The following is a 27923-nucleotide window of genomic DNA, read 5'->3' as shown; positions in this document are numbered from 1 at the left end:
AAAATATATGTCCTTGTCAAATACCTGGAACCTTGAATGTGACCTTACTTGGAAAAAGGATCTTTGCAGGTATAATTAAGGACCTCAGAATGAGATCATCCTGGATTATCTGAGTGAGTCCTAAATCAAATCTAATCATTAAGTGTCCTTATAAAAGATGTACAGAAGAGAGACACAGTGGAGGAGGCAGAAGAGAGTCAGAGATTAGAGCTTTGCAGCCACAAGCCAATGAACACTTAGAGCTACCAGAAGCTGGACGAGGTAAGGAAGATTCTCCCCTAGAGCCTTGGAGTACGGTGCTGACACTTTGATTTTAGACTTCTGGTCTCCAGACTATGAGAGAATAAATTTCTGGGTTTTTTAAGCCACTAAATTAGTGGTAATTTGTTACAGTAGCCCATGACTTTAGTCAAAATTAAAAATGTATGCTCTAGGAAGGAGTATAGGACCCTGTGAGGAAAATGAAAAGACAGGCCACGGTCTGGAACAAAATATTTGCAAGACGTTTCTGTCAAGGACTTGTATATAGAATATGTAAAGAACTTTCAAAACTCAAACTCAACAGTATTCAAAAATCCTATTAGAGGGGCGCCGGGGTGGGTCAGTTGGTTAAGTGTCTGCCTTTGGCTCAGGTCGTGATCCCAGGGTCCTGGGATGGAGCCCTGCATTGGGCTCCCTGCTCCTCGGGGAGCCTGCTTCTCCCTCTGCCTGCCACTCCCCCTGCTTGTGCTCTCTCTCTCTCTAATAAATAAAATCTTTTTTAAAAAATCCTATTAGAGGGGCACCTGGGTGGCTTAGTCAGTTAAGTGCTTGACTCTTAATTTCAGCTTAGGTTATGATCTCAGGGTCATGAGATCAAGCCCCCCATTGGGCTCCATGCTTAGTAGGGAGTCTGCTTGAGATTCTCTTTCCCCCTCTGTGGCCCCTCCCCCATCTCTAAAATAAATACATCTTTAGGGGCGCCTGTGTGGCTCAGTCATTAAGCATCTGCCTTCAGCTCAGGGCGTGATCCCGGAATCCTGGGATCAAGCCCCGCATCAGGCTCCTCTGCTGGAAGCCTGCTTCTTCCTCTCCCACTCCCCCTGCTTGTGTTCCCTCTCCCGCTGGCTGTCTCTCTATCAAATAAATAAAATCTTTAAAAAATGAATAAATAAAATAAAATAAATACATCTTAAAAAAAATCCTATTAGAAAATAGACAAAAGACATTTCAGAGAAGAGTATATGTAGCCAGCAAATAAGTTCACAAAAACATTCAACATCATTGGCCATTAGGTAAATGAAATAACCACACTGAGTTATCAGTACACACTTGTCAGAATGGCTAAAATTAAAAAAATGCAGGGATTATATCAAGTGTTATTAGTGAGGATGTAGAGAAACTGGATCACTAATACATTGCAGGTGGAAATGTAAAATGGTACAGCTACACTGAAAGAGACTATGGCAGTGTCTTACAAAATTAATCACTGCATTTACTATGCAACCCAACAACTGCACGCTTTATCCCAAGAAATGCAAATATTCACATAAAAACCTATACACAGGGGCACCTGGTGGCTCAGTTGGTTAAGTGTCTGACTCTTACCTTTGGCTCAGGTCATGGTCTCAGGGCTGTGAGATTGAGCCCCCTGTTGGGCTCTGTGCTGGGTGTGGAACGTGCTTGAGATTCTCTCTCCCTCTCCCACTGCCCCTCCCCACCTCTTGGTTCTCTCTCTCTAAAAACAAAACAAAACAAACCTGTACACAAATATTCATAGCAGTTTTATTATAAACAGCCCCAAACAGGCAATAACTCACATATCCTTTAACGGGTGAACTGTAGTAATCCATACATGGAATACTGAGCAATACAAAGGAACAACCTATTGATACAATTTAGATGGTCTCAAGGGAATATTGCTGAGTGAAAAAAGGCCAATCTCAAAAGGTTAAATAGTATATTATTCCACTTATGACATTCTTAAACTGACAAAATGATGGATATGGACAACAAAACTAGAGGTTTGCTGAGATCAAGGAGGTGGGGGCAACAGGGAGGTCTGTGGCTTTGAAAGGGTAGCAGGAGAAATCCTTGTGATAAACCTGTTCTGTGTGTTGACTGTGATGATGGTGATATGAATCTACATGATAAAACTGCACAGAATTGAACACACGCACGCACATGCACACACATACACATAAATGAGTGCACGTAAAACTGAAGATATCTGATTAAAATCAGTGGATTGTACCAATGTGGACTTCCTGATTGTGGTATTATACTATAATTATACAAGATATTACCATTGGGGGGAAACTGGGTGAAGGAAATACAGCCTCTCTGCGTTATTTTTTTTACAACTACATGCAAATATACAATTATCTCAAAATTTAACAATAGGAAAAAAATTAAAAACCTATCCAACCTCCCCAAATTGAATGAGTCATATAACTATAAGGCTATCTCAGAATGAATATCATTTGTTGTTAAAATTTTAATTTTCAAGCTATTACAAATCTGATTTTTTACAATAGATAGTTGATATGTTTACATTAGAAGTATTTGTTTAACACTCTTTACAAGCAATTCCTCTAGTCAAGAGTTGTTTTTTTTTTTTTAAAGATTTTATTTATTTATGCGACAGAGATAGAGACAACCAGCGAGAGAGGGAACACAAGCAGGGGGAGTGGGAGAGGAAGAAGCAGGCTCATAGCGGAGGAGCCTGATGTGGGGCTCGATCCCATAACGCCGGGATCACGCCCTGAGCCAAAGGCAGATGCTTAACCGCCGTGCCACCCAGGCGCCCCTAGTCAAGAGTTTCTAATCTAGTTGTATGGAATGATTGTTAGGGAGATAGCCCCATGAAAAAGTCTGCTTTTGTTTATAAATATTATATACCAAATCTCAAATATATAGAGAGGTACACACCTTTTTGGGAGTTGTGGCTTGAATAGGTTCTGATGTTGCACAGAAAATTATGTCAAAATTCAAGTGTAAGAAGATGCAGAAGTACCATTCTCATGAAGAATGATTAATTTTTTCATAGCAAAGTAACTAACTCCTCTAATAATCACCTTCTAGCTTCAGAAGTTCCTCTTCTAGTCCCCTTTGTGTGAGAAAGGATGCACAGAAACCTGGCAGGGAGGGGAACAGGAGGGCATAGTGGGAAAGATGCTGGGAAGTATGGAGAAAACCACTGTGATTTTGAAGAGCAGCTTAGCTAAGGATATCTCTGACTTCTGTCCCCAACTCCTTTGATGCTGGTCTCCCTAAAACTCTGCAGATTCTGAGTATTTTTCCTTCTCTAATAAAATTTTCAAAAGACATAATGAAAGATGCAATTTATACCATGATTTAGGATGTGCCTTATTTTGTAAATGTGCCACTTTTACTATTTTCCAATTCAGACTGTACTTTCAGAAGAATGTGAGCCTTTTAGCCATAAACATACAAATCCCAAAATTACACATTTTAATACAGTACATTTTCCCAAGAAAGACAAATGAGTTTTGAAACTGCTTTCCTCATTACACAAACAGGAAAATAATATATTTAATGAACTTGTATCCTATTTAAGGAAAATGTAAATAATACCAAAGCAATAATACTAAGTACTGTATCTTTGATTCCTTCTCCTCGTCCTGTCATTATCCCTATATCCCTATATAACCCTATATATATCCCTATATATCAAGAGGTAACCATCTTGATTACCTCTAAATAGCTAGGAATTTTAGAAGGTACCATCTATAGTAACAAAAATTCCATATAAAAGTTTGATGATAACACTGTCATCCAAATAATATGGAAAATAAAAATAGTTCAGCAATTATGCACTAGTAAGTGTTGGTGAGGATGTGGAGAAAAGGGAAACCTCATGCACTGTTGGTGGGAATGCCCACTGCTACAGCCACTATGGAAAACAGTATGGAGCATCCTCAAAAAATTAAAAATAAAACTATCATACAATCCATCAACTCCACTTCTAGGTATTTTTCCCAAAGAAAATGAAAATTCACTAATTTGAAAAGACATATGCACCCCTATGTCTGATTGCAGCATTATTTACAATAGCCAAGATATGGAAGCAACCTAAATGTCCTTTGAGAGACAAATGGATAAAGAACATGTGGTACAGACATACACAATGGAATATTACTCAGCCAAAAACAGGCATGAAATCCTGCCTTTTGTAACAACATGTACGGACCTAGAGGGTATTATGCTAAATGAAATAAGTCAGACAGAGACAAATGCCATATGATTTCACTTACATGTGGAATCCAGAAAACAAAACGAATGAACAAACAAAAGAGAAACAGACGCATGGATACAGAGAACAAACTGATGGTTGCCAGAGCAGAGGGGGTGGAGGAATGGACAAAATAGGTGATGGGAATTAAGTTACCTGCCCCTCTGCCTCAACACACACACACACACACACACACACACACACACACACACACACACTCCCCCAATACATAATAATTAAAAGAGAATTGAATAACCACAATAAATAGTTCCACTGGAAAGGAGGAAGAAAGGGAAGCATATAGTCGCTGGTTCCTAACAATTCTGATACCCTATTGGGCCTACCTCTCTGGCAACGGGGAAATGTTTCCTGATTGCAGCCCAAACTCTAGTTGCACTCTGGGAGTTGCTCCCTGGCTCACTGCTCCCCACAGCTTTTGGTTATACTATCTGAGATGTCCTTCTTTTTCCATCACCATCCTTTATTCTTTGAAGAAATGATCCTTATTAGTAGCTGAGTAACTTTCTCAAGCTGCTTCCTGCCAAAGAAAGTCAAGGGCCACGAGACATTTTTATAGCGTGATCATCTTTTAGTTTTGCCCAAGCAGTTTTTGTTTTTGCTAGTAACACTTTAAAATTTTTGAGCTTTCTTGTTTGGTTATGGTCCATTACACACCCAAAAGCCATACCTATAAATTGCGATCAACATATGCGTCTTTAGATTTTCTTATTGCTACTTTTGCATCAGGCTTCTGTGGCACCACACCCTTGGGCTTTGTCCACCTGAGAAGATCTACTCAGTACCACCTTAACTCAGAAATCTTACCAAAATATCTGATAGTCACAATCTTGATTTGATGTTTGACTGTGCCCATGTCTTTTTGAGACTTTGCTAGCTGAGCTGGCTGGACATAAGACAACAGTTTCATTTTCCAATTTAGTAACTTTGGCTCTCTATGTAATATAACCTTTAATTTCTGCTTGCAACCTAACCAGCCCCTTCCTCCCTTTCTTCTTCCTTCTTAGCTCAACTCCTTTCTCATAGTAGTACTTTAGCCTATGTGGCTAAAAACCACCAGGTGGCACTTTCTTCATTTTGCCTGGAGACATCGTGGCCAAAGCCAGAAGTTCATTTGGTTTCTGTTTTCTAAGATAGCACAAACAGCTGTTTTATCAACTGCATCATAACAGCTTCTTAATAAAGCAGTTTCCTCACCATTATTCCAGCCTCAGTGACCAGTTTTCTCACCTTGCTACCGTCCAAAAGCCAATAGCATCTACTTCAGGCTTTTGTTGCACAGCTCCCCACCTTCAGTACCAACTTGGGGAGCTATAATCTATTACCCAAATAATGCCACAACGCAAATAACTACACATTTTTTTGTTGACTCAAAAAGAATATATGTTCATCATAAAGTTATTGAGTAATTGCACCCTCTCAATATCCATATTAACTCAATCTTTTAAAATATTTATTATTGAAGTACAGTTGACATATGAGGTCATATAAGTTTCAGGTGTGCAATATAGTGATTTGGCAATTCTATATATTACTCAATGCACACCATAAGTGTAGTCACCATCTGTCACCATACAATATTATTGACTATATTTCCCATGCTATACTTTTCTTCTCTGTGACTTCATAACTGGAAGCTTGTACCTCTTAATCCCCTTCACTCATTCCCCAACTCCCTCCCCTCTGGCAACCACCAGTTTGTTCTCTATAAGTCTGTTTTCTTCATTCATTTTGTTTTATAGGTTCCACTCTATAAATGAAAGCATATGGTACTAGTCTTTCTCTGCCTGACTTATTTCACTTAGCAAACCCTCTGGGTCTGTCCATGTTTTCACAAATGGCAAGATTTAGTGCTTTTTTATGGCTGAGAAATAATCCAGTGTGTACACTGTATACACACACACACCACATCTTCTATTATCAATCTCTTTCCCTATTTAATAATTTGAAAACTGTTTTCTAAGTAAAATTAATAGTTTTCATACTCATCATTTACTGCAACATTTTACTTTGTAATAACAATTACAAATTTATACTCTGATGGAATTACAAGAGGAAGCTCTTGTAAAATGAGATTTTATTTGGTTATATCTGGAAAGCTTACTTATATTTGAAATTGAATACTCAGATGCTAAATATAAATCTAAATATGATGACTTATTTTTATGACTAGAATCATTAACAATGATTAGATATGATGGCAACCTATACAATCATATGGTAATTTCATGCAAAATTTCAGTAAAGCCACAACTGATGCTAAAGTAATTGATTATTCAACTGCCCAAAAACCAAATAACTGAATTTGGCCGAATACCAAGACTAAAGCTAAACTTTGGTATCCCTAGTTAAATAATACAGATACTGGGAGTGTATGGCTCCCCATTCTTTTTATGGCTAGGGTGTTATATCAAAAAAGTTGATGACAGTTAACGAGAATACTATAATCTGGCTAAGTCTAAAGATTTAACATTCTACCAACTCCTCAGGTTTTTCTACTTCAATATTTCTGTACCCACATAAGTTTGTTTTAGATAAATCAACTGCAGGCTGAATTTTATCACAGTACAGGTTTGTAATATGATATTAAAAAATTGCCACTATGACACAAACATATTGTAGTAGCCACTTTTTAAAAATTCAGTAGTAATTTATAATCTGTATATTATATAATATATATTATATACATATATTAATTATACATACATATATACACACAATATGTATGTATATGTATTTTATATAATTATATAATTTATTATATATTTATATTATATAATTATATATTCAATAGTAATTATATAATATATAATTTATATATAAATATTATGTACACATATATTATATATATGTATATATATATATACACACATATATATATGCGTATGAACACACACATATATAACTGACAGATTCTGTGTATTGGCTTGCTCACCTTCATTCTACCTTGCTTCTAATTAAAGAGGATGGAAAGCTAAAAAAACCATGCATCCCAGGAGTTGACTGTACCTAGTCTTTGGTTGCAAATTAGGTTACACCCATTGGATGACGTCTTGAGAGAGCTGAGTGAAGCAGAGGCCATTTTTCCTATTTTGTTGTTGTTTCTGCTGGCCAGCAAGGACAAGGACAAGTGAGGCTTTTCTCCTGTGCTCCAGTGTCCACCTGCCAGATTCCTCTGTGCCAAGGTGGGTGTGTCAATGACAGAGGCAGCAGCATCTGCTTGATTTCTTGTTCCTGATCACTGGGACACAATTGTAGGTAACAATTCTCCAGCCTTCCAGATGTCAAGCAGTGGCAATGGTGACAGCCTATTAATTTTGGCCCCTTCAATTCACAGTTTCACCCATAGCTTCAAATGAGACAGCTTACCTGGTGGACTGGTTCGGTATAGTTCTCAGATGTGTTTCTGGAGGCCAAACCCAGAACCCACTCCTTCAGCAATGCAATGATTTTGTAAGCGTCTAATTTACTATATTAAATCTTCCTGCCTAAAATATCTACAGAAGTTCCATCCTCCTGACCAAAACAACATTTGAAAGAAGTTTTACAGTTTTCTCAAAATATTTTAGCATATTTTAAAAATATTTGTTCAATATCTTAAATTTTAATATACCTAATATATAATAAATACAATTTAGGAAAGAAATGATACCCAAATATCACCAAATTATGAGAGCTTTACCTTTACATATTAAAAGCAGAACTCTTTGTAAGACATTGTTGTTAATGTCAATCAACTTACAGGAGAACAAGGTTACATATGGAGATTATATCTTTTTTTCCAAAAAAAAAAAAAAAAAAAAAAAAAAAAGACAGTACAGGTAATACTGTGAGATAACAAATGAGAGTGAATTCCACACAACTCAATCATTTATTTACAAGTGGAAATAGTATGCAAAAGAGAGAAATGTGGTAAATAAGAAAACAAAATAAATCAATCTAAGTTTATAGGCAAAGGACAAACCCTTGGACCCATCCAAGGCAGGTAACTGGGATGAGATGGCCCAGGAACCTCACAAGACTATCCTCTCAGTAAAATGGTGAATTAGAAAAAAAACAATCTAACCATAAAATAAAAGACAAATGAATGGGTTCAGGGGAAAAGGTAGAAGTATCCCCTGCAAAACCATGTCCACAGTCTGTCCGGATCTGGTTTCACTGTACAGATGAGAAATTAAAATGGTCCAAGGTTATGGTTTCCCAAAGGTCTGGCAGAAGCAATTGTAAATATTTTTTGGAGGGATACATCAGTATCCAGACCTTATAGGAGTCCCACAAATAAATCCCAACAAGTGTGAGCCCATAATACAAAAATCATAGAATACCTGAGAAGAAAGACCAGCATGAATAGGTGGTCCCAAGAAATAATATATAAGACAAGAATTAGAGTATTCCACCAAAGAATTCAAATATTGTATTACCTAATACACAATTAACATGGCTATGTTTAAAATAAGTAAAATAAAGACAGGACTAATAAACTGGTTTAATACAGAGTGTAAGAAAAGGTTCAAGCAGTTTTTAAGAAAATGAAATAGAACTTTGTATCATCCTAGGAACAATACAGAAAAGAAACAATCTAGGTATTTTAAGTAGAAAGGGGTGGATTTAAAACAGCTCAACTGGTCCATAGAACATTGTTGGAAAAGTTGGATAGGCAGGTTCTCGGCCAAGGGGTGTCTCCCAGAATACTAGGGAGGCATCCTGCCAGAAGAGCTACTTCCTCTAAGTCTACTTTGGAAATATTACATGTAAGAACATATATTACAGCTACAATTCAAACATCAGGGGATCATTACTTTTACTTCCACAAATACTTCTTGACATCTATGAATTGGTGAGTGGGCACTTGAACAAAGAGTCCAGTCAGCACCTCCATAACAATTCTATCTCCAGAAAACTGGAGAACAGACTGAGCAATAACATTATAAAAATGACTCATGTTTGCAGTCTTACTTGTCAGCAGAAAATAGTCAAAATGGGCAGGACTCCATCTCACCTTCACCGTGTAAATTTTGTTGCATTTTTCACCTTTCAAAAATCGTGGGATTACATCTAACTGATAAAACCTAATTTTTCCCCTAAGGATTCATGCTACATTAACGACATGATGCTAGCACCACTTGGTTAAGAGAAGTGGGTAAAAACTATGAAAAACATATCCCTATATTGTCTTCATTCCAACAGAAGACTGGAGGTTTATTCTGTAAAACAGATGTTCTCTTGAACTGGACAATGCCAACTATAGTTGAGAATCTAGGAAGTATACTAAGAACAGGATTAAATAATCTTACGTATACGGAATGCTGAAATTTTCAGTTCCCCCTCCTCAACTTTGTTCCTATAACAAAGGCAGCCAGGCAGCCATAAACTAAGCAGGATACCTTAAGAATCATCTTTGAAAAACATAACCAGCCCTAAAGGAAAGATCTAGTGATACTGACATCAGGAGTTCCTCCCAAAATGGCCCAGACAGATCATCCTGCACAGAACTCAAAGCTGATTAAGTTCTACCAAAACTACCAGAGCTTCTAATGAGGTTTTTCATCCTGCACACTTAATCAAACAAATAAAATCAACTTCAATAAAGATTACGTAGTATGTCAAAATCCTGGAAAGTTCTATCAGTAACAACTTTAGAGAGATGAGAAGATGCTGTATCCAAGAAACAAGAACAGGGTACCACAGACAGGAACATTTAGAGAACAAGAAATTACTCTCTAAAAAATATATATATAAACAGCAGAAATGAAAAGTCTGTAAATGAGGCCTCACAACTGCCCTAGCTTACTTTTCTGAAGGAGTTTGCAAGGTGGAGTCCTGGAAGGGGGATGCCCTAGAGAACCTAACACTCTTCTGTGAGCTGGGGAGACAAAGTCAGGAGTGTAGAGGCACCAGGGTGACTAGAGTTCATAGAGCACAAAACTGGCAAGAGCTGCACAGAATACCTCTTTAGTTTTTGACTGAGTACTGATTAGTACATGCATATGAAGAAATTACCCAATGTTGGGGAGGAAACACCTGAAAAAAGCAGAGGGAGCTATCTTCTGGACCCACACAGGACCAGAGATATTTTATGTTATAAACTAGTCAGAGCAGAAAACCTCCTCACAAAAATCAGGGCATATAACATAGTCCTCAGAAGGATTTTGCCTCAGTAGTGGGGTAACATTGTTCCAAATACTGCTCTGGTTGCACCTAATAAAATAACCCATTAAAGTGATCAAAAACCAAACTCATGAATATTTACAGAAAAGCAAAAACACCCACTATGCACATGGCAAAATTCACAACTACTGCAAAACAATTTATGGGGTGCCTGGGTGGCTCAGGTCATGATCTCAGGGTCCTGGGATCAAGCCCCAAGTCAGGATCCCTGCTCAGCAGAGAGTCTGCTTCTCCTTCTCCCTCTGCCCCTGCCCTCCCCCGCTAGCTTGTGCTCTCAAATAAATAAAAACTTTTAAAAAAATTACTTCATTTAAAAAAATTACCAAGCATGCATACGGCAGAAAAATATGAGCCATAATGAGGAGAAAAGCAAATGAACAGAAATATTTGTAAATATGACACGGATATCAGTTAGTAGGAAAAGACCTTAAAACAATTATAGTTAATATTCCACATATTCAAGAGGGTAAAGGAAAAATTGGGTATATTAAAAGTAGAGACATGGAAGATACAAAAACAACTGAAATCAGATATCCAAAGAAATAAAATGTCTGACACGAAAACCATACTGAATAGAAGCAACAGCAAATTATGTAAGAAATAATTAGTGAACTTTTAGACAGAGCAATAAAACTATTCAAAAGTTAACAGAGGGAGAAAAAAAATGACTGGAAAAAATAATTAAGTATCAGTGAGCTATTGAACAACTTGAAGCACCCTGCAAATCAAGTCCCCAAAGAAGAGGGTGGGGGTAATAAAAATATTTGAACAAACGATAGCTGAAATTTTTCCAAATTTGATGAAAACTATAAACTAACAGATTCCAGAAGCTTGACAAATACTTAGCACAACAAACATGAATAAAACTATACCAAAGAATATCATAATCAAATTTCTTAAAACCAATAATAAAGTGAAAACCTTAAAGGCAACCAGACCCCTGCCCTCCCCCATAAAAAGAAAAGCATACAACTTAGAATTCTATACCCAGCAAAACTATCTTCAAAAAATAAAGGTAAAATAAAAACGTAAGAAAGACATAAGCCATAAGGATGCTGAAAGAATTCATGACCAGCAAACTTGCAATACAAAAATATGTTAAAGAAAGTCTAACAGGCAGGAAAAAAAAGATATCAGGTGGAAATATGGATCGACACAAAGAAATGAGGAGCACTAGAAATGTGGGTATATTTAACAGCATTTCCCCCCTTATTTTTAAAGCTCTTTTTAAAATTTGATTGTATAGGGGTGCCTGGGTGGCTCAGTCGGTTAAGCGTCCGACTCTTGGTTTCAGCTCAGGTCATGAGCTTAGAGTTGTGAGATTGAGCCCCATTTTGGGCTCCGTGCTCAGTGTGGAGTCTGCTTGAGATTCTATCCCTTTCCTTCTCCCTCCCCCACTGTCCCTCTTCCCTCTTTCTGCCCACACACACGCTCTCTCTCTCTAAGACAAATAAATAAAATATTTCACATTTGATTGTATAAAGCAAAAATAAAAATAATTAAAAAATATATTATGGGGTTACAAAGTATAGAGGAGTAAAATGTATGGTAACGATACCACAAAGGCCACAAAGGCCAGTTGGGGAGAAATGGAAATATATTGATGTAAGGCCCCTAAGCATAAGTGGTAGTTAGAGATGTATAATATCAACTGTAAAGCAACACTAAGATGGCAAAGCGAAGAGTTACAGGTAACAAAGCCAATAAGGAGATAAAAGAATGATAAAAAAACAAACAAAAAAACAAAAACAAAAAAAAACCCCTCAAATCCTAGTAAAAGCCTGAAGAGAAAAAAAAAGGGAACAAAGAACACATGGGGAAAAATAGAAAATAAATAGCAGACTGGTAGATTTAAACAAAATTGTATCAGTCACCATGTTAATATAAAGGTCAAAAACCTCAATTAAAAGGCAAAGATATCAGACTGAATGAAAAAGCAAGACCCAACTATCTGTTGTATAACCCCCCCCAAAACATCATTTTTTACATAAACACACAAATAGGTTAAAAGGATGGGAAAAGACACTAGTCTAACATTACTTTTTTAAAAAGCTATAGTGGCTCTAATGAAGAAACTGGTTTTCAGAGCAAAGAATTTACCAGGGTTAAAGAGGGTCATTTCAGAATGATGAAGGGGCCATTTCCTATAAACATAACAGCCCTGAATGTGTCTTCAAATAACATGAAGCAAAAATTGATAGAAAACTGCAAGGAGAAAAAGATACATTTATAATTATAGTTGGGAGATTTGAACACTCTTCTCTCAATAATTATATACAAAAATACCAGTAAGGATACAGAAGACTTGAACTCCAATTAAATAAAGCTAATTGACATTTATATATATTCCACCCAAGAGCAAAACACATTCAAGTGCACACATTTACTAAGGTAGGGCACATTTGGGGTCATAAAACATTTCAAGGCATATTTCAAAATATTCTGCAGAATTTATCTGGTCTTTGTCCAGGGTTCCTGGCATGGAGTTCCTAAAATCCTTAAAATTTCCCAAACAATGTGTCTTTTTTATTCATCATGGTACATGCTAGTGAAGTGACTCATGGGGAGGCCCTAGATAGTTTATGCCAACAGGAAGGCTTAGGATGGCAATAGCCCACACCAGAAAGACCACCACCTAATTAGAATGTTGAGACAGCCATCCTAACATCCTGGGAGGGTAGGAGCCTGGGGAATTAGAGACTGAGTTTAACCACAAGGTCAATGCTTTACTAAAATCCTCCCAACATGATGAAACCCTAAGAAAAACTCTGGACTTCCTTAGATCTTAAAAGTTCTCATCACAAGGAAAAAATTTTGTAGCTATGAATGGTGACAGATGCTAGACTTACTGTGATCAGTTTGCAATATATACAGATATTGAATAATTATATTGTACCCCTGAAATAATATGTCAGTTATATCTAAATTAAAAAACACACACACACACAACTGTTAGCTAGGAAGCAACAGAAAGTTACTCAAAGGGAGCTGAAAGCTCTCAGCAGAAGGGAGGAGGGGGAAGGGACAAAAGCAGGGAAGGAATGTGTTTTGTTTTGCCAACCCAACAGTTCCAGCCAAATAGAAGCTCAACTAGGTGTTTCTCCTGATAGCCCGTTGTTAGGTGTGTCTCATCTGAGAGCCCCATATCTGAGCTAGTTTGAGCTGGACTGGAGCTGAGGAGGACCAGGGCAGAAGCCCCCGAGTTGTCCTAAAGTTACCTTTAGCTCATTTTAATACTAAGATCTCCTTCTATGGGTGGAGTTTTCTGCCATTTTTTGAACATATGATGTATGCACTACCCCTTGACATGCTAGGCGTGGGCCATTGAACCAAAAGGGCCTGTGCAAGCTCCCTGCTCCCACCCTCACACTGAATAAAAGCTTCCTGCACTAACAGCATGGTGAGACAATTCTTTATGAAGCCCTATCTTCTTACTTGTAACAAGCAATAAAAAGTTCTTAGCTTTCAACATTTCCTTTGGTTGTGTTCAGTGTGACGTACCCCCAACAGTGAACCCCTTGAGTTCAGTTACATAACCAAAAACAAACAAACGAATTAAACCTCTGGACTTCCTGATCACTTGATATGTTTTATTTCTTGACCCAGTTACATAGTTGTTGATTATAATTACCCATTAACTTACTTATGCGCTTTTCTGCATATAAATTTCACAACAAAATATTTTTAAATATTGAAATTAATTCAGATTTGATGAGGCTATACACCTGCAGATTTGAAAGCACCTAAATCCCAACCATGATAAATAGAAATCTGTAGCTAGACATGTAATAAAAACTGCAGATCTCCAAAGATAAAAGTAACAGGCCAAAGAAGTCAGCTCAAAATCCACAATTTTAAAGAAATAATTTCAGAAAGTGAATTCTACTTTGAAGGAATGAATGTTTGCGATGCTAGTAAAAAAAAAAGGTAAGCCAAAAAAAGAAGATAATCAGATAATCATACATGCAAACCTAAACAATAACTCCATAAAATATTAATAATATCCAATTTGGAGGTCAATAAGAACTAGAGGAACTAAAATTAACAAGTTTTAACATCTTTATGTTGTTTGGAAGAAGGTACATATATTTACCATTTTTGGATGTTAGGCACGTTAAATTATTAAGGGTAATCAAAAGTATTTAGAATGTTTACATTTCAAATCAGTCAAGGAAAAATATATTTAAAAAATTCAAGTAATTAAAAAACAAGATGAGAAAAAGGATGGGAAAGAAGCATAGCACAGAAAAAGAGAAAAACAAAGCACAAATAATATGGAAAAAATAAGTCCAAATAGATTTGCACTTCTGCACTATGGTGGGACAAATACTCTTAAGAGTTCCTTCAAAACAAAATACTAGATTGCAAAGAAAACAGACTTTTTAATTCACTGTTGGTAAAACTGTATAAGGGAAATCTCCAGGTCCAATCCCCTACAATCACAGGGGGAAAAAAACTGAGCTGAAACAAAAGCAGGAAAGGATCAGGAAGCATCAGGCAAAACGCAAACGTGAAAGGTGGGATTCACCCTAACAGCAAATGCCTGCAATCGACCTTTGGAGATAAAACTTTGGGACTGTAGCAAGGTCAGGGAGCTGAAAATAAGACAAACTAAGACAACTGCATTCAGGAAGGAATCCTTCAGGGGGCTACAGTGATACCAAATGGGTTCGTACTGACTCACTGGAAGCAAATGCAAATCGTATCTGAAGGGAAGCATGCACAATTTTGGTCCTTTGTCTTCCCACAGACTAAGCTCAGCCACACACTCAAGGAAACAGGCTAATCGACAGGTGCACGACAATATCCAAAAACTTAGACTTAAAATACTGAAATGATCAAAAACAGAATACGAAATATTTATGAGTTTTTAAAAATTAGAAACGGCTATAATAAAAGGCTATAATGAATAAACGGGAAGATTAGAAAAAGAATCAAATGAAAAATATAATTATTACAATTAAAACCATCATTAGTGTTTTAAACAGATCAATGCTGAAAAACAAATTAATGAACAAGAGACAGAGCTGCTGAAATTAAACAAAATGTAGCAGATAAACAAGATGACAAAAACTATGAGATTAAGGGACATAAAGGATGGAATAAGAATGTCCATCATTTGTGCAATGAGAGTCCTACAAGAATAGAAAAGCAATATTTGAAGAACCAGTGGCCAAATGTTTTACGGAACTCACATGAATTGAAAAAAACAGGAAGCCAACATATACTAAGGATAAAAAGGAAATTCACATCTCCAAACATCACAGTAAATCTGTAGAACACCAAAGGAAAATAACAAGGATTAAAAAGAGATGGAAATAAAAGATGAACTAAAAAGTCAGAATGCAGAGGCACGAAGATAGTAAAAGGCTAACTTAAAGCCATAGAATAAGTAACAAGGCTGCGATAATACCCACTGCATTCTCACTTTTAACTACTAGTTTATTTTAACTACTATTTTATTCTCTTTTTAAACTGGCCCAAACTGTTTTACCCTTAACCTTTTTTTAAACCTTCCTGTTTAACATTTTCTGGCTGAAATAATACAAGGATTATTAGAAAAAAATTTTAATGTATTATCTAAAAAATATATCGTTTTTATCAGCGAGTTTACCAGTATACTACATGTAGAAAATTCCATAGTCCTTGACCCAGAGTACTAAATATTTGCATGTGAATAACTTTTGATGTTCTTGCTCTAAGTTATTGTTTTTGATAACCCCAAACTCCCTGTTAAAAATCCTCGGTTGGGGGGGCACCTGGGTGGCGCAGTCGTTAAGTGTCTGCCTTCGGCTCAGGGTGTGATCCCAGCGTTCTGGGATCGAGCCCCTCATCAGGCTTCTCTGTTAGGAGCCTGCTTCTTCCTCTCCCATTCCCCCTGCTTGTGTTCCCTCTCTCGATAGCTCTCTCCCTGTCACATAAATACATAAAATCTTTTTTAAAAATTAAAAAAAAATAAAATAAAAAATAAAAATCCTTGGTTAGGAAATTTTCAAATTTCAAGAAATCTAAAACTAAATTAAAACTTCTTACCTAAAAGAAAGTATCTTCCATTACTCTTTATTCACATTTGTATACGTTGTTTTTATCATCTTTTCTTTAGATTATATTTGCAAGGTTATGAACTCGAGGACAGGACTCTTCTGAATCAGTGCTGAGATACACTTTGGTGTGTTCTAGAAACTTACATCTTGCAAATTGTAAGATGTCCACAACTTTATACCTAATTTTTAACCTTGCAGGCAAATGGTGAAGGCAATTAACAATGGGAAAAAGAGAACACCTATTGATTTAGTAATTGTGTGTATTTGTTGTGGATATGACATACCTAATCTCATCTCCAAAAATAAGAAGATGCAAAAACATCTAATCATTACTTTAAAACCCTACACGGACTAGCCAGAAGGAAATGGACTTCTTCCATTACCTAGCATTCTTAAAAACCTATCACACTGCCTTTCTGGTGTCCATCCTTCCTTCCCTTAATCTACCTGGATGGAGAGTTCCTTCTAGTTCTCCACAACATGTACACTCCCCTGCCCAACTTCCCACCCGGCCCCTGACACACCATTCATTTGGTATTTACTGAGTGCCTTTTATGTACTAGGCATTGTAGTAGGTTCTGGTGTACTCAGAAGCATTAACTGGATATATGTTGTTTTGGTATTTTTTTAAAAATCAACTTATTAAATGGTACATAGTACTTCAGTCAAAGATATCTGTATTTTTAGTGGTTGGCAGAATAATTTCTTATTTGGAAATTTCCTAATGGGCTGAATTTCTTGAGCCATTCCACATTTCACAGGAAAAAAACTGTTCTTTGCTATGTCATAGAAATGATTTGGCTAGTCTATTTTTTACATATAGATGTATATATCTTCCCCTCACCCCCCCCCACTTTGGGGAAATGTAAAATACTAACCATGATATTCTTTTTGTTGAAAAGCAATATAAAATAGCTTTAGAAATAAGATAATTTTACATTATTTCTTCTGTTATGAATATTTTTATGCTTTGTGCCAGAATTTACTTCCCATAACTACACTTGCTTTTCTCTAGAACATTTTATATTGAATTTCCACATTATTGAATATCTATTAGTGTTTAATTTAGAGGAGCTTAATAAACAGCTAAATCTGAGAACAATGGCCTTTCCTTTGCTTTCTAGACCTTTTTTCTGAACATGCTTATTTATGTACAATAGGGAAATCTGACCCTGCTCTCTTCCAGTCTGCCAACAGTTCTTTTTGTACCTCTTCTGGTAGTTTGTAGAAAACTTCAGGATCAATGTCAGAAGGAAAGGTAATTTTCTCATCACTAGAATCTTGCTCTTTATTTTCTCTAAGTCTTTCATGATGAGAGACTGTCACTATTGGCTCCTTATGGCTATCTGTAGTGCGGTTTTTGGAAAACAGCTGCTCACTCTGCAAATTTGGAAATGAATGGAAAATAGATACAGCAGGGTTTGTATTTGAAAAATGAAATCCTTGAGATTCTTTAGGTCCTTGACTCATTCGTTCATCTTTTAATCTACTGTCTACATAATGTGAATAATCCTTTTGGCTAGATGCAGAAGAGGAACTCCTGGTGTTTACACCTGATGTTCCTGGTTCACAGGGAGACACAGACGATACCTGTTTACTATTGGATAAATGATCTGTAGGACTTAAGGGACTATCCTGCATTTGTTTTGTAGAAAAGAAAGATAATACTCCTCTAGAGGCATGTAATGGACAACTCAAACTTCCTTTGCCTTGAACTTTTTCTCCAGATTCTCCAGAAAGGATTTCTTCTTGAATATCTACTGGAAGCTGCTTAAAGACTTCTTGGTCAATACCTTCAGGAAGTGAGCAGAGTGGGAATTCATCACTGTCTTTTTCTTTAGAAATATTAGTATCTAGTGGAGCCTCCCCAGTTCTTGTACTTTCAATTCTTCCAGATGGTAGAAAATCCCAATTTGTTTCTTTGTCTTTGGAAAAATCCTCTGTATGACTGTCTTTCATTTTCTAGAACACAAGAATAACAGAGCAATTTAAGATATCTGATATCTTTTAAATACTCATGCTGCTGAAGAGTACTATAGCCATTATCTGACCAACATCTTTCTAACCTACTCAATAATTTCATTCCTTTTGGCCAGTTCCAAACAACTAGAGATGATAAATCCACCACAATTAGTCACACTATTGTGTGCATTTTTATTCACTATCCTAGGGAGAGGTTTCCTTCCTAGATAGCATTGAGCCAGAAGATAGGTATGTGTTTAGAAACTTGGAAAGTAACCTTAACAATCGTGTTTTCAAATTTATAATTCCGTGAATAAAGGATTGGTACCCTAGAAAAGTAAATGATTCGCCTACAGGTATCTAAAAAATATGTATATATGCATAGAGCATCATGGGCTGGTTTTCTCAATATCCTTATTCTGAAGTATAACATTTATTAACAGAAAGAAAAAAATATATTTCTATGGTAAAAATCCTACATCAATATGAAGTTATAATGCTGTTTATATTTACATAAAATAAAAATTTAAGAACACTTTCAGTTCTAATTTGCATAATTTTTCTATGTAAAGTTTCTCATTTAAATTTTCCCTCTAGTTTTAAGCACCATGAAAATGTATACACAATCAAATATAACTCAGGAAACATCAACACAACAGTAACTGCAAAAAAAGTCAAAGGAGAAGAGATCTGGGACACTGTATTTACCATATGCCCACATGTACAAGGTACTTTTGCTTATGTTTACCTCTCTAATACCACTATAAATTAAAGATTTATAATTCTGATTCTACCAAATTAGAGGTAAAAAGTAAACTCCTTTTAAAATTTCAGTTAATAAAGGGAATAAAAAGGGCTACAGGAAAAAAGTAATTTGAAGAGGGCACTGACAGGGGCACCTGGGTGGCGTAGTCGTTAAGTGTCTGCCTTCGGCTCGGCATGATCCCAGCATTCTGGGATCAAGCCCCACATCAGGCTTCTCCGCNAGGCTCCTCAGCTGTGAGCCTGCTTCTTCCTCTCCCACTCCCCTGCTGTGTTCCCTCTCTCGCTGGCTGTCTCTCTCTGTCAAAAAAAAAAAAAAAAACTTAAAAAAAAAAAAAAAAAAAGAAGAGGACACTGATTATTTCTATAACAGTATTCTGTTCTCATTTTAAACTGAAATAAATGAAAATATTACTGAAATTATTCTGATTAAACATTAAAATAATAAAAACATTTTGAATTAAGAGCTGATTGTAGGCAAGCACAATTTAGTAAAATATGATTATTTTTTAAAGCATCCCATATTTAGTAACTACAGGTTTGCTAAATGGCCATATATATAAGGTTTTGTTTTAGTCACTTGAAAATATGACTGGCCTTTGCTTCTCTACAGCCACAGTCTTAATTTCTACAATTGTAGAATGAGTAGTCAGATTATATCAATCTTGCTATCAAAATTCAGTGTAATTTCAAAACCAAGAAAATTTAAATACTTTAAAAAAACATTGGGGGGATGCTGGTAGTTTATGTATAAATTAACAGACAAAAAATTTTTATTTCCAGTATCTAGAAATGTTTTCACATTTATTAGCTAATCATCATATTCCTGTTGCTATAAAATGTTTTAACACTTCCAAAACAAGGAACCTCCATAACAGTCTTCTCTTTATCTAGTGATGCTTATGTTTCCTTCTTAGAGCACAGTACAGTACACTTATGGCTGACAACCATAATATGAGAGGTAACATACACAAATAAGTCATTCAAACACTCACCCAAAAGATCTCTAAATTGTACCAATGGAACACAAACTTAGATTTGTAATTTAACTACACAAATCCAAGAAGAGTGTACTTACAAAACTGCGCTTGCCAGACCGTGAAGTTGTTGATAATGATGGTGTTAAATAATAATCAATAGTCCCTTTCTTAGGAGTATTTAATGTTTTAAGGTTGCAGAGGCACACGCTTAAAAGGGTAAGATGAAACGGCATCTTCACATTCACCATGTTTCGAAAAAGTTTCATAAGTATATCAACCATTGGGGTCATCACATCACAATTTCCTAAACAAAATGTTTGAGAAGACTATATCTAAGCACATTATAACATAATTAATATTAAAAGCTCAATATAATTTATATTGCTTAGATTAAGAAGTTAAAATCCCAAAGAAATATCACTGGAATATCCTGCCATTATATACTACGCCGGGACAATCTCAACACTAATACTAAATGCCAAATGAGTTAAAGTTTTCAGATGATTTGAAATATGGGACTTCTGGTTATGGGAATGTGATCAGGTCAAAAAATCTTCTCCCCACAAAACTATAATAAAACTGGACAAAATTGTCAAAAACAACCATTTTGAGGATCTGAAAATGGACCAAAGGCAAATAAATTGAGAAGCACTGATTTATAAAAGCTAGTAGAACTTAGATGAGAAAGGAGGAGACAGCAGCCTTACTGGCTGGGGTTGTTCGTATCTTCTTCTATGCAGTAGTCCTGCCAGGGTGAGACTGTCTGTGAGAGCCAGTAGCTTTGCTGCCAGAAAGGACAGACTTGATTTGAAGCAGAGGGCAAAAGCCCATACCCAGCAGAGTTTCTGGTAAAGTGAATAAACTTGGTAGGTAACAAGTGGGGAAATCACACAGCTCTCTAGCCTGAGGTTACAGTTGTGGCTGGATTGAGTGAAAAATCAGTAGACGAGCCACAAATTTAACCAGGAGATCTGGAAATGAGAGAACCACAAAGGGATCAGATAAGCTCTCCTCATAACCCCAGCTGACTGGGAGACTGTGTGCACATGGAGGGGAGGGGAGAGAGGGCCCAAGCTCTCTACACATTACTGACTGGAACAGCAACAAGCATACATGGAAGATGCAAGAGGGCTACAGAAAATAAAAGCCAAGGCAGAGTTGAAAATGGCCTAAATTTTGAAAGCTCTCTCCAACCCATGCACTTATCTGAAGGCACAAGCCTTTCAGGCTCTACCATTTGAGCAAAAGCTTTGACCAGTCATTGGATAACCACTAAACTAGGCAGACACAGGGGTAACCTCAGAAGCTAAAATAAAAAATTAAAATTAAAATTAAAAAAAAAAAAGCTAAGCAGAGAAATCAGAGGCTACACATCACAGGGGAGGTAGATTCTGCAGCTTAAGTTCAGACAAGTTAGAAAAGGAAAAGGAAAAAAAAAAAAGCCCACAAGAAGAAAATCCAAATCCAGAGTTGCTAGAATACATTATCTAAAATGTCTACTTTTCAACAAAATATAATACGTGAAGAAACAGGAGTGTGATTAGAGTCAGGAGCAAAAAGCAGTCAATTGAAATTGACTTTGAGTTGGATTTAGCAGACTTCAAAGCTGCTTCTATAGATATGTTCAAAAAACTAAAGGGACACCTCGGTGGCTCAGTGGGTTAAGCCTCCAACTCTTGATTTCCGCTTAGGAAATTACTCAAAATATGTTCTCTGATCAACACGAAATTAAAGCAGAAATCAACAACAGAATGAAATTTGGGAAAACATCAAATATTTGGAAACTAAACAACAAATTTCTGAATAAGCTTAGGGGCCAAAGAAGAAATCACAAGGGATATTAGAAATGATCCTCAATGAAAAGGAAATACAACAAAGTGTTATGGAATGCAGCTAAAGCACCACTAAAAGGAAATGTATAACTTTAAACTCGAACTATTAGAAAATAAGGTAAGTACAAAACAAATAATGGAAGCTTCCATCTTAAAAAACCAGAGGGAAAAAGGCAAATTAAACTAAAGCAAGCAGAAAGAAGGCAACACAAAGAGCAGAAATAAATGAAATAGAAAGTAGAAAAACAACAGAGAAATCAATGACACCAAAAGTTGGATCTTAGAACAAGATCAATAAAACCTTTAAGTGAGGCCTCACTCATATAAACCTTTACTAGAATGATATAGAAAAAAGGAAAAAACATGCATTACCAAAATCAGGAATGAAAGAGGAGACATCACTATAGATCCTACAAAAATTAGAAGGATAATAAGGGAATATTGACAACTTCATGCCAACAAACTAGACAACTTGAATGAAATGGATACATTCCTAGAAGATAAGTTACCAAAACTGACTCAAAAGAAATAGAAAATCTGAATAAACTTATAATAAATAAATAATCAAATTCCTATTTTAAATCTTCCCACAAACAAAAGCCCAGGACCATAAATAGCCAAAACAATTTCAAAACAGAACAAAGCTGGAGAACTTACACTACTTAATTTCAAAACTTGTAACAAAGTATCAGATAGGGCAGAACTGGTATAAGGATAACCACATAAATCAATGAAATAAGAAAATCAAGAAATAACTTCTTTAGAGTCAATCAGTTTTTGACAAAGATGCCATGAGAATTCAAGATAGAATAACCTGTTTAAGAAATTCTGTTGGAACAACTGGATATCCATATACAAAAGAATGACTAAGCCTCTTATCTTACACCATACACAAAAATTTATTCAAAGTAGGTCTAGGCGTAAAGCTTAAAACTATAAATTTCTTTTTTTTTTTTTTTTTTTTTTTAAAGATTTTATTTATTTATTTGACAGAGATAGAGACAGCCAGTGAGAGAGGGTACACAAGCAGGGGGAGTGGGAGAGGAAGAAGCAGGCTCATAGCGGAGGAGCCTGATGTGGGGCTCAATCCCATAACGCCAGGATCACGCCCTGAGCCGAAGGCAGACGCTTAACCACTGTGCCACCCAGGCGCCCCAAAACTATAAATTTCTAAAAGAAAACACAGGAGGAAATATCTGTGATGTTTGGGTTAAGCAAAGAATTTCTATATAGGACACCAAAAGCATTATCCATAAAAGAGAGAAAAAAAAACCAAACACAAAACAAATGAAATACCACTACAAGGGCACAAGAATGACTACAATAAAGTAAGCTGACAATACTAAGTGTGAGAGAGAATATGAAAGCCTGGAATCCTCATACATTCTTGGTAAGAATCTAAATTGTTATACTCACTTCGGGAAAAGGTTCGGCAGTTTCTTAAAGTTCAACCTACCATATAACCCAGCAATTCCACTCTTTGTAATCTACCCAAGGTAAACAAAAACATACATCTGCCTAATGACTTGCATGAAAATATTCACAGCACCATTTTTCATAATAGCCAAAAACTGGAAACAATCTAAATGCCCATAAAGAAGTTATCTTGTGCCATATAATACATTATCATAGTTTTGTTTTCTCTGAACTTGGGAAACCCTGTTAACTGCATCTTTATTTTTATTATCTATTAAAAAACAACATTTTGGGGCGCCTGGGTGGCACAGCGGTTAAGCGTCTGCCTTCGGCTCGGGGCGTGATCCCTGCGCTATGGGATCGAGTCCCACATAGGGCTCCTCCACTAGGAGCCTGCTTCTTCCTCTCCCACTCCCCCTGCTTGTGTTCCCTCTCTCGCTGGCTGTCTCTCTCTCTGTCAAATAAATAAATAAAATCTTAAAAAAAAAAAATTAAAAAAAAAAATAAAAAAATAAAAAAAATAAAAAATAAAAAACAACATTTTCCTATAAAAATTCCTGATAGAATGAAGGTATTTAATAGCTCACTAACTCCCTGTGAAGACCCTCCATCTTTGGATCATATTTCTAATTCAAAGTTTTTTTAAGAGTTCAACCTGCCAATTAAATTATTAGAAAATTAGCCCATACCTGTCCCTAACTTCTGAATCAAATGCGATGGAATAGGGCACTGACGACTCTCACGGCTACAGTGATTCTCAGATGAATACCGACGGATTACTAATCTGATTGTATGTGGCTTCCTTCCATCTTGGCATACTCTAAAAGGAAAGAGAAAGTAGAAACAAGGAATTAGAGAAGTATTACCTAAAGACTTTTTTATCTATAGAGGTATCAATTTAGTAACCCTAACAATTATAAATATGGTTGATAATAGGCAGTAAGTAATAAAAGACTCTGAATAACCCAAATTTCACCACATCTATGCACCAAAGCTCTAAAATCTTAAATGTAAGGCTCTCAGGCCTCATTCAGAATTGAGTGCAATCAGGAAAAGAACAGAAATAAGATATAATTATAACAAGCCATTTTATAATCCAAGTACAAACATAACTAAAAGCAACATATAAAATCAGCAGGAAATTTAAGAAACTAAGGGACTCATTCACTGGTAGAGGCAAATACATGAAAAACGAGATTCTTTTACACAGGAAAAAAAAATAAGATTACAAAAAGACGGGTGCCTGGGTGACTCAGTCAGTTAAGCGTCTGCCTTCAGCTCAGGTCATGATCCCAGGGTCCTGGGACGGAGCCACGTTGGGCTCTCTGCTCAGCAGGGAGGCTGCTTCTCCTCCCTCTGCCTGCCTCTCTGCCTACTTCCGCTCTCTCTCTCTCTGTCAAATACATAAATAAAATCTTAAAAAAAAAAAAAAAAGATTACAAAAAGAAAAAAAAATTTAAATGAGATAACTTTTGTCAACAAGCACTCCCTGAATAGACCCAAGGTACAGTAATATCACCGTTATACAGCAAATAAGAGCAATAGCTTGAAAGATCAATTACATACTATATTTAAGTAGTACATATACATGCATCTTAAAAAGTGTTACACTCAAATGGTCTTGGTTGTAGTGCTGAAAACAAAAGTTTCAATGAGACAGAAAATTCACCTAAAAAGCAGAAAATCTAATTACTAGAATAAATGTCATTAAAAAATAATATTTTCCTTTTTATATGTATGGCAAAACATTAAAAAATCAAAAACACAAGATAAAAATATTGTACATTATTAACATAATCAAATTAAGATTTTGAACTGGAAAATTTGGATTTTTATAATAAGTAATTTTTTCTTTATTGTTTTATCACAAAACGTCTTGATTGCTGCCTTACTAAGATAATATCTTACACGGTTCCTGTAAACATGTTACTAGTTTAAATATCTTCCAGTTAAACTTTTTCTATTGTCATTATACAATTTAAAGAGTGTGACTTGGTTCCTATAATTAATTAAGACATATCAGGTAAAGGTTATATTCTAAGCAAGCTTAAACTAGAGGGACAACACATTCACACAAACAAAATTATTTTTTTGCCACTTAGATGGTATTATATCTTAGTCACTGAAATAAGGGGCCATGGTGTAGAAAGGGAATGGAAAGCAGAGATACGGATAAACAGTTCATAGTTGGTTAATTTACGGGTTTAGAGCACCTAGCCTCATTTCTGGGTTGATGCTTCAAATATGAGAGTCTATAAAATTGTTGTGGTTTCTCTACATGCAGAACTCTTTCCAATGGCCAGACATTTCACAGCAGTCTCACATTCACCTGAAGCAGAGCAGATGACCCAGTTTCAGAAGCACACTCAGAGGCTCAGCCTGAGTTATATCACTGCAGCTGGGTCATTCAGCCAGCCCCAGCTGCATGCAGCAAACGATGAGCTGCAGGGCTCTGCTCAAGACATGAGAAGCACACAGCACGTGAGAGTAAAGCTGTAGGAAATTTTACCTCATCAGTTTACTGAGACTTAGAATCATCTAAAAATCTTTTTCTCTAGTCATAGTTAGCCATCTGACCCTCATTTACAGAAGCACAGCTACTCAAAACAGTTAGACCCCTGACACCTTATTTTGAGAAATCAAAGAAATGGGAGGAAAAGAGATAATACTCTTCTATGGAACATTGAGAAACAGATATATGATAGTAAAGGAGCATCAGAAAATTAAACATCTTGTTCAGTTTATGCTATGCTATTCATATATTCATAATCCCAGCTGACACGTTCATGTACTTACAGACCAGTGCCCTGCGCACACCACACTCTGACTGCCTACACATAGCCCCACTGAGCTATTCCTTTGTCTGAGTCCATTTTCTTTTACATAGTCTGAGGCAAAGGAGATAATGAGGGTTCTTCTACTTTCTCCATCACTGGTGCTCTTCATAATTTCCTATCCTCAATCATCACAAATTTATAGGTGTAGAGATTCTAGATAGCCATAAAACCCTCTTAGTAACTATGAGCACCTTAAGAGCCACAGTATAACCATAATGTTACTAAAACTAAGACTAATGGAAACGAATGAATTAAATTTAGTTAGGAGCACCTGTTACTATCTTTGTAATAGTTTATAATGGAGAGAAATTCAATGGTAAATGATCTCTCTTTACACTGTTCAGTCTCCAGTTAGTCTATAAGTTCCAAGAAGAACATCAACTATACTTTCCATATACTTTATACAGAATATATAGAATGATATGGCAAAATGGAAACTCACCTGTTCAAAAGACTGGCAAGTAGTTCTTCAACCTTATTTTTAGCTTCGACTTCTGATGAACATTTTTTAAATGAATCTTCTTCACTAAAAGACTACCAAAGAAGCACAAATAGGGATTATCATAAACCCAAAAAAGCATATCCCGTTATGAGTGTGCATGCCAAATATTCAGTACATTCTTTACTAATTTCCCTCTCATGTTTACTTTGAGCCATTGAGTTCACTTTTATATTAACTCGTTTATCTGCAAGTTATTGTACTCCACTAGAAAGTCAAGAAAATTATAAAGCTCTAGTACCAACTCCAAGCTTTATTCTACGATTACCATGAGGCTCTTAATCTCCTAGCACTTGAAACTGAATTTAACCTTGGACACGTTACTTAACCCTTCTGAAGTACAGTATCCTCATCTTTAAAAAAAGAACAGGAGAGAGGGAAAAAGATACGAACAAATAATAGTACTACCCACTTCGAAGCTTTTTTGTGAAGATTAAATGGACTAAGGTATATAAAGCACTTAGTAAAGTGCCTGTCACATAGGGAAAAAAAATCAATGTTAACTAGCTGATTGTACCTGTCTCCATTTCCTAAATCATTAGACTAATCAGAAAACAAGATTTCTTAAAAATTAAAATATTTCGCCAAATGTATGCAATATAGGCTGTTAAAATTAAGTGATATTTAATCCAGGTAGCTAACTTGAAACAGAAGTACTAATTCTTATAACCAATTTAAAAATATTTACTAATCTAGGGGCGGCTGGGTGGCTCAGTCAGTTAGGCATCCAACTCTTGATTTCAGCTCAGGTCTTGGTCCCAGGGTCATGAGTTGAAGCTCCAGCAGGGAGAGTACTTAAAAAAAATTTGCTGACTTAATAAATTAAGCTTCTCATAGGAAAGAGATCGTATACTAATCTAGTAAGCAAATTAGAAGCCCCACGAGCTATTAAGAACACAGTACTAAAACCAGAAATCTTTATCTCAAATAATGCGACAAACAGTACTCAATTGAAATAAATATCATTATCATGTACCTGAGGTGGTCCTGAGGGCGTCACAGGAGAGTTATCCTCTCCAAAACTGAGCTTCTGGATACGCTGAGCAACGGAAATTCCTAACTCCTTTTCTAATATTTTGGGTGAAAAGGTTTGAAGATCACGCACACTACTGATACCCAGTGCTTCAAGACGTTTAGCAGTTTTATAGCCAATACCTAGACAAAAAGAAAT

The 27923-nt window shown here is 36.1% G+C and overlaps 1 protein-coding gene across 1 annotated transcript in view; it reads right to left on the bottom strand.

The window, feature by feature from the left end:
- Positions 1-16326: 16326 nt before the first annotated feature.
- The window catches only part of POLI (DNA polymerase iota), a 24092-nt gene continuing 12495 nt past the window's right edge, over positions 16327-27923 (bottom strand). The window contains exons 6-10 of the mRNA XM_034642697.1: positions 27729-27907; positions 26696-26787; positions 24106-24236; positions 20267-20472; positions 16327-18426 (exon numbers count right to left, since the gene is read on the bottom strand). Of these exons, the coding sequence (XP_034498588.1) occupies positions 17608-18426; positions 20267-20472; positions 24106-24236; positions 26696-26787; positions 27729-27907 (1427 nt within the window). The 3' untranslated portion in view covers positions 16327-17607. The remainder of the gene's footprint in view (positions 18427-20266; positions 20473-24105; positions 24237-26695; positions 26788-27728; positions 27908-27923) is intronic.

This window comes from Ailuropoda melanoleuca, chromosome 14 (assembly GCF_002007445.2).
Source record: "Ailuropoda melanoleuca isolate Jingjing chromosome 14, ASM200744v2, whole genome shotgun sequence".
Lineage (NCBI taxonomy): Eukaryota > Metazoa > Chordata > Mammalia > Carnivora > Ursidae > Ailuropoda > Ailuropoda melanoleuca.
Note: the sequence above shows the minus strand (reverse complement) of the source record. Positions and strands in the feature narration are given on the sequence as shown.